Source organism: Melospiza georgiana, chromosome 13 (genome assembly GCF_028018845.1).
Source record: "Melospiza georgiana isolate bMelGeo1 chromosome 13, bMelGeo1.pri, whole genome shotgun sequence".
Classification (NCBI taxonomy): domain Eukaryota; kingdom Metazoa; phylum Chordata; class Aves; order Passeriformes; family Passerellidae; genus Melospiza; species Melospiza georgiana.
Genome location: NC_080442.1, coordinates 17,898,707 through 17,912,559, shown reverse-complemented (window position 1 = coordinate 17,912,559; position 13,853 = coordinate 17,898,707). Strand labels below are relative to the sequence as shown.

The window sequence follows — 13,853 nt, the reverse complement described above, 5'->3', positions numbered from 1 at the left end:
ACCAAATCTCTATTAAAAGTGAGTTTTGTACCAAGCTTGCAGCAGCCCTCGAGGCCTCACATCGCAATTGATCACATATTTTATGGACTCACAGCTTAAGAGAAGTCCATTTTAAAGTGAAGTTTTAATTATAACCCTTTATGACAAAGTCTAAACACATAAGCCCCATTTTATACTAAAGTAAGTGGCATTTGCTGCTCCGCTTGTAAGGAGCTGGGCAGAATCATCAGCTTGTAGGCACTAACCCAGCCTTGACAAAAATCCCTTCTGGGGCTGGGACACTTCATCCTCAATTTACTCCGGTTGTTTGCTTCGGACAGAAGTTTCCCTCACCCTGAGGAAGCAGGAAAACCATGGAGTGTTTTCCTCTGGGCCACAGAGGTGTGAGAAAATGAGATGGTGTCATCCTGAAAATGAAGGATGTGGTGCTCGGTCTATAGAGATGCTTTGGTTCTTTATTAAAACAATTAAAAATGCGAGACAATTCTTCCCCTCGTCATTCTGGTGCAGGTAAGCTGGGCTGGATGCTGTGGCATCCTCAGAGCAGTAAAACTCCCACCCACACAGAGCTTTGCAGCCCCTGGGCACGTGGTGTTAAAGCCTTCACCTTCTCTGCTCCCCCCTGGCTGAGGAGCTGGATTTATTAACTCTGTTTTCTCAAAGCTTTTCCCTCCTGCTCAAGGATCAGTGATGGCAAAAAGAGATGGGGGAAAATGTGAGTCCAGAAAGGCAGTGGCTACTCTGGTGGCTGTCATGCTGGATGTGGCTGTTTACTTGTGACATTATTTATCTGTGACTTTGCAGAGTCACAGCCCATGGAAGGATTTCAGGGTTTGGTCCTGTGGGCACAGTGAGGGTTTATTACCCAGAAAACTCAATGCCCAGCTCCAGCCCCATGTGGCTCCCCTGGACCTGGCTGGATGGTTCCTTTCAGCACAATCAGCACAAAGTCCTGCTGACCCAAATCTGCTTACTCTGAGTTTTTGTGGAAGCCTCTAACTTTACATTGCAAATTATTATCCTGAGCTGTTTCGCATGAATACTTGCTAAAAATACTCGGCATGCACAGCCAGCCACAGCCGGGAGCTTTTGGAAGGAAAATCTTGCAGAGGCATTAAAAATGGGGAGAAGGTCCAGGCCCCGCTGGGCTCCTGCTCCTTGCTGATCCCTGGGCTGGTGGGACACTGCCCTTTTCAGGGACTCTGCCAGGGTGAGTTTTTGTGCTGACCGGAGCAAATTCAGGGGTTTGATCCCAGTTGGAGCTCACAAACCACCTCCTTCCAGGCCTAGACAGTCTTGGAGACAACCTGGGCTGCCCAGCCAAGGCACTGCATCCCATGAGGAATCCTTTCCAGCTGTTTTCCTGGATTTTACCTGGCTGCTGCTGCCAGAACCACTTTTATTCCTCACGTCCGAACTGCTGCCGACACTCCCAGGTGTGAGGAACGTGTCCATGTCCTTTCCAAGCTCCAGAACCATCTCCCAGGTCTCTTCCAGCCCAGGAATCCCTACCACCTTCTAAATCACTTTTATGAGGGGGGTGAAAAAAATTAACATTAAAAAAAAAAATGCTGGCTGAATTTACTTTCACACTTTAATTCAATAAAAACCTCAACTTTAATTGACCAGATTGGCTCCAACATTTCCAGCAGGCTGGGCTGGAGTCTCTTGGAAATGGGGGTCCCCCCTCTTTGGTTGGGGGTGTCAAGAGGACTTTGCCAGGGTCCTGCTCCACCTTTTAGAAAAAGAAGACAAAAGAGTACCACCATCTTTGTGTTTCACTGACTTTTCACCTAGAGGGCTGAAAACTCTAGGTTTTCCCAAAACCCAAATGGGGAAGAGTTTAAAGTGGTTGTGTGATAAAACAAGCTTCCAGTGCAAACAGGCTGGGATGTGGGGCAGATAAAGGCTGTTTGCTGTGCCAGCATGGCTCTGAGTGCTGGGGTGGAACCAGAACAGCCCTGGGAAACCTGAACTGCTGTGGATGTTCCACTCGTGGGCTGGGGTGTGCTCTGTCCCCAGTGCTGAGCAGGTGAGCTCGGCCCCAGCCCCATCCTAGGCACCATTCTTATCCCAAGCCCCATTCCTGATCCCTTCCTTCTCCTCATTTTCATCCCCATCCCCATCCCGGGCCCCATCCTCACCCTGATCTTCATCACAATCTCCACCCTCCTCCCCATCTCCATCCCCAGCCCCATCCTCACCCTGCTCCACCTGGGTTAAGCCCCTGAAGCCAAACCCAGGGGTAAGCTGAGGACAGGCCTCAGATAACCAGAGTATTTCCTGTCCTTTTAAAGCTTTTAAAGAAAACTCATTTCCTCTGTCCTTTCGGTAGCAGAATACAAAGCAGCCAGTGCTGCCCCTTCCCCAGCTCCCTTAGAAATCACCTTTTTCCTTCTGCTGAAGCTGAGAGCCCTTGGTGCTGTGTGGGATGGGGAGCATCCAGCTGCTGTGTCAGTGTTCACCTGCCTTCCCTGTCCTGGGGGCACAGGAGGTGAAGTTTTGCATTAATATACAATTAAATTACAATTCCTGCCCACTGTGGAGGGCACTGTGTGCCACAGCCAGCCCTTCTTTCCTTTCCTAGCAGAATGAGCTGTAATATTCCCATTTTCCTACACAGGGAGGGGTAGGTAGGGTTTGGACAGCCCCAGACTGGTGGGGTCTGTGCACCCAAAATGTCCTGAGTGGGCATCAGGATATGGGATACAACCTGTAGTTTGCCCCTACATCATGCCTCCCCCCAGGAATACTCAGGCCATGCCCCAAACTGGGATATTGGGCACAGCTGTTCTTCATCCCAGGGCCTGACTCTGCACTGATGCCAGCAAAGAAACAGCCCAAACCAGGAACAGGAATCAGTATCCAGTTGGGAATTGAATCCAGTCCTTTCAAAGCAGGTAAAGCACCATGGAGCACTCCAGGGAAAAGCCCAGGGATGTGCATGGCTCTGCTCTCAGGAGTGAGGGAGTGAAGCTGGGGGGGCTTTTGGGCTCAGTTAATCCCAGGCTGGTCCTGTTCATCTCATTTTGCTTCCTTGATGAGTAACTAACACCCCTGGCACGCCCTGCCCTCCCACTGCTGGTGCTGGGGTTAATCCACTCCCAGAGCATCCGCTTCCCCCCCAGCACCAAGCCCAAAGCTGTTCTCTTGCTGTTCTCTTGCCTCTCCTCTGTCAGCTGAAGGAATAACCCCCTGCCAGGGCCCTGCTTGGGCTTATTTTTATCAGCTGAAACACAACAGTGAGGACTGAGATAGGTGCAGGTCCCCCAGACCCACACCTGGGGCTCCTCCTGCCCCTTGTTCCCGGGCTCTGGAGTTTTTGCTGCCTTTGGCTGTGACCCCACCCCTTGCCCCTGATGCCCCTCACCTGTACCTGCCATCAGGAGAACAGGAGCACTGAAATCTCAAACTGTTTGAACTGGTGGGAGTTGATTTAATTTTGTTTCCAATGTCTGTTTATTTCAGCCCCCGGGGAATCATTCCTGCAGCACGTGCAGTGCTCACTTAATGGAGCCTTGTGCTAATGAGGTTTCAGGGCTGCTGAGGGGGGGATTTTGCTCTTATTCCAGGGTAGCCACACTCAGGCTCTGAACTGCTTTTGGGAAGCAACCCCCTGCTCCTGGAGGTTCTGGGACACACACCCACCACTCAGAGGTCCCATGAAACCCAGGTGCCACCCCCTTCTGCTCCCTCCCTAGCTGAGCACCCTGACCCACCTGGCAAAGCAGGGATCTCTTGTGTGTCAGGAAGGGTCTTGTCCAGCACAACAAAGGCCCTGCTGTGTCCAGGCCTTGGCCAGGGCCCACCCAAGGTCTGGGAGATGCTCCAGCTTCCTCACGGGCACTGGGCAGCCCATGGTGGGCACAAGCCCACGCTGGCTTTGGGAGCAGCACAGCACCCAAGGTGTGCTGGTCAACAGGGACAGTAAGGAACTGCTGTGGTTGTCCCACAGGATATTTCCTCAAAGGAAACCTGCAAGGCTGAATGAAAGAATGAGCCCCTTTGTAGCTCCTGTTGATGCTTCAGGTATCATGGGAAGAGTTCCTGCAAGTCAAAGGAATCTGGCAGCTGGAAAAGGTGACCATGAGACCTCGGCCCAGCCCTGAGACAGAGGCAGAGAGCCTGTCCTGGCAAGGGAGGGAAATTTTGGTGCTGCCATATCTGATCATGAGCTGCTGGAGAGGCACAGGGACAGTCCCAGGCAAGGCCAGGAATGGAGACAGTCTGCACTCACAGCCCTGACTCCAGCTGTGCCCATCACAACCAGAACTTGAATCACACTGCAACCCCCAAACAACCAGTGCCAGTTGGGTTTCCAATAAAAACCACCAATGCAGTGTCATCCTGGGGAGGAATCAGTTTATTTTAAGATACATTCTGTTTCTGAAGAAGGATATTTTAGCAGCCTGCAACAGAAATGTGAACCAGAGGGTTAACCTGCCCGTTCGGCCTTGGCCAGCCTTGCCGATGCTCACACGAGATTCTTGGGATAAAAAAAAAGAAAAGGAAAGGTCCAAAATTCAAACTGTACACCTTTATACAGGGTGCTTAGCTGGGGGCACTCTTTACACTGCTGTACATGCTTGGGATAATTAAGTGCAATTGGATTTAGAGCCAATACAGCATCCCAGGCCACTAATGAAGATAAAATACGAGCTGTGGTGGGCAGAAGCTGCACAGATACACAGGCAAACTGAGCTTATTGTGTTCCTGCTGCTCCAGAGTGCATTTCCCAAGAGAAACAGGAGTGGAGCAGAGACAGCTTATCAACCTTCCTGGGCTCCCTTCTCTTCCATCAGGAATATCTGTCACACCCAGTGGCTTTGTTTTCCATCAGCTCCATTGACAAGGCAGCAGTGCCATGAGCCAGCTCACTCACTCCTGGTGCAGTGCTCCTGGCACTCCTGGTGCAGCATTCCTTGTTTTGGGCTCCCTCACAGGAACTCTGCACCACTACAGCTTCTAGGAACCAGAAATGCAGTGGCCAGCCACAGCTTCTCACTGGCTCCTACACCAGGAGGTCTCTACACAGGGACTACAGCTGAAGTAGGACACACACCCTAACTAAGGGAGTTGCAGGGAGGTGGGAAGCAGCCCCACAGTGCAGGGATTCCAGCAGGTGCATTCCTCCTGGGAACAGGGCGAGCCAGCCCTCGGTGCCCGCGCTGCCGGCCAGCAGGCAGCAGGACTGGGACGTGCTCAGACACCCAGGGCAGAGCCCACGGAGCTTCCCTGGCTGACACACACACAACAACAGCAGCAGCAGCAGCCAGGGCATGCTGAAGGTGAGGAAGGAATTCAAAACGGGGAAGGACAAACTGGAAATCGGGGGATGAGCAAACTTTGCTCTCACCAGTACAGGGGAGCGTGTGACAGAGCAGGGAGCTGGCCCAGCTCCCAGCCCTGCTCACAGCGGCTTCTTCACTCCCCAAAGGCCCTGGTGGGGCTGTGGGAACCCCAGGGTGCTCACTAGCAGCAAACCAGGCACACACTCCCCCATCAGCCCTGGTGTGTCTCCGAGTCCAGGACGCTCCCGCTGTGCGGGTGCAGCGCCACGGGCACTACCTTCTCTTGCGCATGCAGGTCTCCAGCCTGCCCAGCTCCTCGTAGGCCTGGTAGAAAATGTCAAAGTCTCTGGCACTCCAGCCCCTCCAGACAGCCAGGCACCTCTCCATGTGCTCATTCTCAAAGCAGCACACCACCGTGTCCCTCGCCACCAGAGCCGCGTCCACCAGCGTCCTGGGAGGAGCAGAGAGCAGGGAAGGGAGTTACAGGGAAGGGAACTGCAGGGAAAGGAGTTACAGGGAGAGGACAGGGAAGGGCATTAAAGGGAAGGATGTTACAGGGACAGGAATTACAGGGAAGGGCATTGCAGGGAAGGGCAGCTCTGTGAGTGCAGCACTGGCTCATGAGCTTCCCTTCCAGCTACACAAGCTTTTTATAAGCTGCAAATCCTTCAGCAAGGAGAATGTTACAAAGAGAGGGATCAGAAACTGTGTCACATCAAAACCAAGCAGCTCAGTGACATGGGAAAAGGTTTTTAAAGGGATTCAGGTGCCTAAATATGCAGGTGGGGGCTTAAGTCTGCCGTGGCATTTGAAGTTGCTGCTAATCTCCTGATTTGCTAAATCCACAGACTCTTGTTCCCGCTGCCAGCTGGGCATTTTCAGAACAGCTCCATCATAACACAGCTGACAGAGAGCCTGAGAGCTGAGAGCTTCCAGAGCCTGGAGTAAAACATGGAAGTGGGATGGAGCCTGCCTGTGTCAGCTCAGGGGCTGAGCCCCGAGCCCAGAGCAGCAGGCACAGCTGTGGCAGCACTCAGGCATCTGTGTGGTCTGTGTTCTGTGTCCTTCCCTTCATGGTGTCTGTTGAAGCTGGCCCTGCAGGTAGCTCACAGGGAGGTGACTGGGCAGACAATGACACTTTGCCCTTGCAGGGTCCAAGGGACAGGAGTACAGCCCTCACTGGGCTCCTTCCCCCACTCCCACAGCAGATGGGGAAGGTTGGTGCCAAAGTGTTTCCTCACAAAGGTGCCCAGCTGGGAGCACTGGCCACAGGACTCTCCTTGGCAGCTGGCTGTTATTACAAACTGCCCCTACAAAGCCCCCTTCCTGCTCTGCTGTGCCATTCAAGCAGCCCCCTCCTATTCCTCCCCTTCTGCCCTTTATCCTGCTGCTCAAACAGGGAGGGTCAGTGGCCATGGTGCCTGGTCCAGCCAGGCAGCAGGGCAGGACAGGTGTGAGATGTGGAATCACTTTACCTGAACTCCACACTCAATCTCAGTTAAGCAAAACAAACCTAAGAGTATCTGTGACCAATAAAGAGAATTCTCTCCTCCCAGCTAAAGATAAAGACACTCAGTTCAGAGTAGAGGGAATGGCAGGAGCCTTTGATCTCCTGTTGTGTTTACCTGGCAGTAATAAATGATCATTTATAATCCTTAGCACTGCTTAACCTGCATTTGTTTGGACATAAATAGTACAATCCCAGACCGGTATTTAAGTGATCAGCAGGAACACCCCCCCTCTCCAGCAGCTATTTATTTCCTTGACTCTCCTTCTCTGTATGAAACATTTTAAATTAACGTATATAACTGCTCTCCCCTGTGCTCCAGGAGCCGTCCCCTGGCCTGTCACTGCCCACAGCACAAAGGTGCTCATTTAGAGCCAGAACATCAACCTGACCCACGTGAATGCAGCCACAGACAAGCGCCGTGCTCTGCATAAATACACCTCTTGTTCTGAGCACAGGGCTGAGGCTGCCAGGCTGCTCTGACCTTCTGCCAGGTGCCCTCAGAGCACAGGGAGCCAGCACCAGGCAGCATCAGGCCAACTCGATCACATTGTGCATGGCCCTGTCTGTGTCATTATGGGGTGCTCAATCTCTGTGGATTTTGGAGACCAGGCTGCAGTCACAGAGCCTTCTCCTTGCTGTCTGCCCCTCTCTAAGAGCCTTGATGTGCAACCAGCAACTGTGTCCTCCCACTGGGAACTCCTCAGAAGCTGCTGGGAGCCAAGAGAAGTTCCCAAGAGCCCTGAGAGCCTGCAGAGCCCCCCGTGCACCCCCAGCCCCCTGTGCCCCTGGTGTGCCCAGGCAGCCTCACCCATAGGGAGCCAGCTCAGCCGCCTTGAGCACCGCGATCACTCTGCCCCGCTGCGTGCCCGACTCCTTCTCCAGCCCGATCACAATGATGTCCCCTCCTCTCCTGGAAGAAAAACGAGGGAGAAGTCACATCCTCAGCACTGGGGATGCTGTCAGCTGAGGAAGATCCATGCTGGATATATCCATCCTCTGCTCCATGCCCACCTGCAGGCACAGAGGGGGCACCGTGATGCCACGGGGGCATCCTGAATCCAGTGCAGTGAGAGATCCTGTGACAAGCAAACTCAGCTTCCCAGAGGTTCCCATCAGCTCCACAGGAGGCAGCAGGACTTGCCAGGGCTGTGTCCAAGCAAGGAGGCTGCCTGCTGCTCTTTGTTTCCTCAGTAGTTGGGGAAACACCGCTTGGAGTCTGACCACCCCCTTCTCATTCTGCTGAAACCAACCCAGCAAGGCTTTCCACGTGGCCCACTCTGCTCAACACTGCATAATTCCAAAAGGCAGAGAAAATCCATGTTCCATTATACGGGGAACAGAATTTCTTAATGGTAACTTGACTTTCTGGCCAGGTGAATCATACTGGGAATGTCAAAGCTGCTGAATTAGCCTGAGTTAATCTCATGCTCAGCCAGGAGGGATTTTGACTAAGTTGCCTGGTTAAGTGACCCACTTACCTGGGGATCCAGATGAGGTCTTTTACGGGAAGAATCTTGACTGCTTGGAGATGCTCTGTGTTATCACCCACAGGTGAAGCATCGTGATCCAGGGGAGCCTTCAGCTCGTGGAATTTCTCAGACTCCTCAAAATCCGTGGAGAAGGGTGCACTGGAAGAGCTCAGGGGCGAGCTGGGCAGGCTGGAGGGGCAGCGGGTCACGGCGTTGGGAGGCGAGGAGGAGTAGGAAGACACAGAGCAGTAATCTGTGAGCGAGTCCTGGTGGTTCAGGATCTGGGTGCCCACGTCTGGGCTGTACATGATGCTCATGTCCCCCGGGGGGTTGCTCTCCACCACGCCGTGGCTGATGGGGGCCGTGGCCGGGATGGCAGCCGAGGGCTGCTGGATGGTGAACATGTCCCTGAGGGGGCTGCAGTCCCCGCAGAAGTAGCGAGCGCAGAGCTGGTAGCTGGTGGCGTGGTACATCACCAGGAAGTTGCTCTTGTCGTCCAGACACCAGAGCACCTCCTCGCCGTGGCACTCGGAGTTGCAGGCGATGGATGCGATGACGGAGGGCGGGCTGAAGGGCTCCAGCCTCCTGCTGATCTCCATGGAGGCGCAGTCGATGACCAGGAGCCCGGGGCCGTTGCTGTACCACACCTCGGCCCCGCTGCCCGTCACCTCCATGGCCCTCACCGGGTACGGGTTCTGCCGCGGGTCGCTGTCGGGGATGTTGAACTTGGACCTGTTGGCTGTGTGGGAGCACAGGTAGGAGCAGTTGTCTCCTGGCAGGCCCTGGGACACTGAAAACACGGCTACCAGCCCATCTGACAAGCCAGCCAGCACCACATATGAGTTCTGCGAGAAAGAGAGAAAAATTTCATGGAATTATAGAATGGTTGGGTTGGAAGGAACCTAAATGATCATCTCATTCCATCCCTCTGCCATGGGCAGGGACACCTTCCACTAGACCAGGCTGCTCCAAGCCCCATCCAACCTGGCCCTGAACACTTCCAGGGATAGGAGTCCAACACCTCTCTGTGCCAGGACCTCACCACCCTCACAGCAAAGAATTTTTTTCTGTTTCTTTGCTTCTTTATAATAGAAGGGTTTTCATTCCCAGAAGCTCTGCCTGCCTCTCACATTCTGCAAGAACATCAGTAACTTACCCCAGAAGAGAGATAACACAACATAAAAAGGAGTCACTCCCTAGAAGCTGCTGCAGAGCCAGGCTCCTTTCACCCAGCATTACCTCTCTCTTTACTGGCAGGGGCGGACAGATGGACCTGGCAGCCTGCCCTGAAGGTTAACAAATTCAAGCTGGAGTATGTTCAGAGACAGCCACCATGATCCCAGGAATCTAGCTGTAGAAACCCGGCTCACTTCCAAAAAGGAGTAAAGCTATTGCTATCAATGTAGGTAGGAGAGGAATGGAAGAAATGCAGTAAAAATGGAAAGAGGGAGCCAATATTCTCACAAACAAGAGCATCCAGTGATTGCTCCTCACCCAGAGTCTGCGGCTCTGAGAGCTCTGCTCCTCCCAGGGACGTGGTCTGGCTCTGGGATCCCTGGCAGCTCACACATCCCAGCCCAGGGCACACAGCAGCAGCAAAGCACCTGCCAAGTGCCATGAACAATTCTGCAGGTGGGTAAAAACCTGTCCCTAAATGCACAGATGTGCTGGACACAGCTCCAGCTCCGTGGCCATGCCTCCCTCGTGTCCCAGGGGCAGGAGCTGCTGAGAAGGCCACGGCTCAGCAACTCCTCCAGCTCATCCCAGCGGGGCAAATGCTGTTAAACAGGCTGGGAAATTGATCTCTTGGGAACAAAACTTCCCCTGACCTTGGGCCTCTACCAGAAACTCCCCCATGTGTGAAGCAGATAAAACAATACTTACCTCAAAGGCCTTTCTCTTTCCTCCCTGTGGAGCAATAAATTCTAAATAAAGACCATTTTACCCAGGGCTTCTTTGCTGCCTGGACTAAGCACAGCTAACCAAACAGAACCAGACAGAGCAGCACAGAGCTGACACAACCTTGCCCCTGCTCAGGCTCTCCACAGTGGAAAGCCCTGTCTTTGGCATGCCCAGGATGCCAGTGAGGGGCTGAGGGCTCAGTCATCCTTAGCTGGGAATGCAAAAACTAAATTAAGGCATCCCTGTGCCCTTCCAGGGATCTTGATTCTGTCAGGCCTGGACAATAGTTCTCAGGCTGTAAACCCTTGGAAAAATCAGTATACTGGCTTGTCCCAGCTATTGGGGGGCAGGTAGTGCAGGGTGAGTGTTATTTAATTGACAGCTCTGCTTGCAAGGCTCATTTTGAGTCCTGGACAAAGAGACACTCTCTGCTCACCAAGTATGAGTAAAACCACGAGAGCACTGAGCCGCTATGACTAATCCAGATCACAGCAGAATTTTACTGTAATGGGAAAAACTAGGAAAGCAAGTGGAAAGTTGTGAAATGGGGCTTGGACTAACTCAGTCCAGTCCCAATTCTCTAACCACTAATTAAAAGAAACCCCAACGACCTGCAGTGCTCAGTGCCATGTTCCTGCTGCCATGTGGATCTGGTGCAAAGGCTCCTGGAAGTGCCTTTGCCAAGGAGTTGCATCAGTAGGTTGGATCATGGCACAATGCTTTGCACAAGCTGGGTTTTGGGTTACTTTTTCTTTGGAAGGGAGTTCAATTACTTAAAACTGAATAAAACAAAGGAGAACAGCCCACATTTCTCTGGTAAAAAATGGTCCAAGTTTTTCAGTCTGAAGGACCCTGCACAAGAGGCATTTATTATTAGAAATGGAAAATTTAAATTGAAATGGGAGCATCAGATATTAACTGTAATGAGGCATGTCAACCTGAACTGCTCCTAGCATGACACAGGACACTATAAAAATCTTCAGAGATTATAATTTTGTCTCATTTGATTTGATAATGCTGAATTATCCAAGTATAGTCTTCACAAAAAATTATTTTGAATTCCTTGATTAGTGTCAGCTACTACAGAACAGAATCTCTATTCCCTTTTGGATTCCACAGGCCAAATTTCCCTGGCACTGAGCAGTCAGCACCATAACCAGGCAGAGGTGGGTCACTGGTGTTACCAGTAATAACAATGCCAATCCTGGCCTGTCTGGGATGGAATAATGGTGGAAGCAAATCTGGAGGTATCTTTTCCATTGCGGTATTTATTGTTTTCTGTCTTAGCTATCAGGACCTGTTTCTATCCAGCCATTGCTGTTATCTTTCAGAGAGATGAGAAACAAGCAGCAAATGCTGAGAAATGCCCTTAACCCTGCCATCCTTCACTTACTGAGCTGAGGGAGTGACCAATTCTGCAGAAGACCATGTCAAAAACCACCTCCCCACAGATGCCATAATTAATTCTTGCCAGATTTTACCCAGTGCTGGTGAAGCAAAGCCCCCCTGCCCAGGGTATTCCAGCAGCCACCAAAGGCAGGCAGGCAGGCAGGCAGGCAGGGCTGCAGCCTCCAGAAACCTTAAGTAACTTTCTCAGAATTCATTTTCAACATTTGGGCTCCTCGAGGAGCCAACACAAACACACAGCAACAGAAGTGCATTTGAAGGCCCCGTGCTGTGCCAGAGGCAGGCCCCGAGCGGGGCCGCGCCGCAGCGATGAGCGGGGATGAGCCGGCCCCAGACGTCCTGTCCCCCTGCCAGCAGGCCAGCAGGAACAGCAAGAAACCCTGCACCAGGGCCTGGGCACCTCCTCCTCGTCCTCCTGTCCCCACAGGCTCTGGCACTGCTGGCTGCAGCCTTTAAATGCAGCTTTTGTTTCCACGCGTTCCAGGTTTCTGCGCGGGGCCAAAGATTTGCACCCATTCAGGTTTCTCTCTCCCTCCACATCTCTTCCCTCCACTTGTCTTCTACCAAGGCAGAATGTGTCTTGGTTTGCCCTTTTTAACCTGCTCATTTGCTAATTTGTTTGCTTTATTCTGCTGAAAATTGTATTGTTTACCAAAAAGAATCATCCTGGTGACAAAAAGCATGCAACAAAAAGCTTAAATTGTACAAGACTTTTCCTTGGCGGGTGAGTTTCAGATTCTGGGCCCCTCTTGCCTGCTTTCAAATTTCCATGATGCTTCCTTTGGATGAGAAACCAAGTTTTGGAAACTATTTCTTTTGGATCAGCCTTCCCAAGGCAGTCGTAAAGAATTCCCCTTCCCAGCAACATCCCTCGGCAATTCTCTGACTAAAAGTTACCTCACATCTCACCAGCTAAAGGGAAATGCAATTCTCTTCTCCAGTGGACAGCAGTGACTGTGATAACTCTGGTACAGCTTGCTGGCCAGGCAGTGAGTGTGACAAGTGTAAGCTTTCCACATAGGTTTTTTGGAAGAACTGGCTGGTTTAGTTCTTGCCAGCCTGGTCTGCACATCCCCAGGCTGCTGCTCTGGCCATTTCACTGCCAAACTCATTCATAGAAAGGAGAGAGGAAAAAGTAACTACAATAAACTGAGAAGGAGTGAGCTGAAGGGAGGTGGATTTCTGGAAGGTTGGGTAGGGTTGGGGGAGGAAGGGAGGTGTCTAGACTCAATATTGCTATTGTAGGGCCTGGCATTATTTATGACATTTTCTAGGCAAGCCACAAACTGGAAATAGAAACCAGGAGACATAAAGCCACTCGTAACCCCTGAGGAATGGCTTTGCAAGCTGTGTGACAGTGGAAAAGCTGAAAGCAAAAGGTTCCTTCGACTGTCCTGGATGGAACCTCAGCCAGCATGAAAAAGAAATTTGCCCTACACATCAGAAAAGAAACTCCACAGTGGACAAACGCTGCAGGTCCGGGAGCCAAGGAAAGCCAACAGATGCAGAGAAATCCAGCCCTGTGCCAAATTTACATCAATGCCCTACTTTAGCTCTACTTACACCATGTTTGGAAGTGCAGCAGCACACCTTACACAAACCATCTGCCTCAGACTCAGCAATCCCAGCAGAAGAGCCAGAAATGGACAATGGCTCGGGACAGGCCTGGTATAAACCAGCAGCTCTCAGACACATCCCAGCCTGCTGGCATTTGCAAAGACTACACAGCTACCAGTAATGTTGGAACATAATTCCATGTTTTCACTTGAGGTGGCTCTAAGCAAACGGAGGTAATTTAGCAGGAAAACAGTTTTTATACATCTCCCAAGGCTTGCCCACAATGGGCACCCAGGTCAGATTCCTCCTGCCAGAACGGGATGGTGGCAACTCCAGGGCAAGGCAGATAACACAGAACTTGTTTTAATGCCCATAAGAGCAATTATCCCTGTTACCCATAAGAGCATTACCCAAACCAGCTGTATTATCTAAGTGTTCTCCTTCAAAACCAAAACAGGAGTGTGGCTGAGCCCAGATAACATTTCAGGATGACTGTGCACACAAATGACAGCACAGCCAGGAAAACAGTGGGTACAAGGGGCTGGATGTGCCCACGTCCTGCATTAGCACTTAACAAATCTCTATTCTAATTATTGTTTCATGTCTTCTCCACTTTGCTTGATCAGCCTAAACCTTGTGTTCCAGCGAAGTGGAAATGCAGCTGGAAAACTTCCTTGCTGAGGAATTTGATCTGTTTTGACTATTTTCCCAGCAGGC

At 51.7% G+C, this 13,853-nt stretch overlaps 1 protein-coding gene across 1 annotated transcript in view; it reads right to left on the bottom strand.

Annotated features, from left to right (window-relative positions):
* Positions 1-4,356: 4,356 nt before the first annotated feature.
* Positions 4,357-13,853, bottom strand: part of LRRK1 (leucine rich repeat kinase 1) — a 68,505-nt gene continuing 59,008 nt past the window's right edge. The window contains exons 31-33 of the mRNA XM_058033254.1: positions 8,280-9,115; positions 7,610-7,711; positions 4,357-5,742 (exon numbers count right to left, since the gene is read on the bottom strand). Coding sequence (XP_057889237.1) covers positions 5,565-5,742; positions 7,610-7,711; positions 8,280-9,115 — 1,116 coding nt within the window. The 3' untranslated portion in view covers positions 4,357-5,564. The remainder of the gene's footprint in view (positions 5,743-7,609; positions 7,712-8,279; positions 9,116-13,853) is intronic.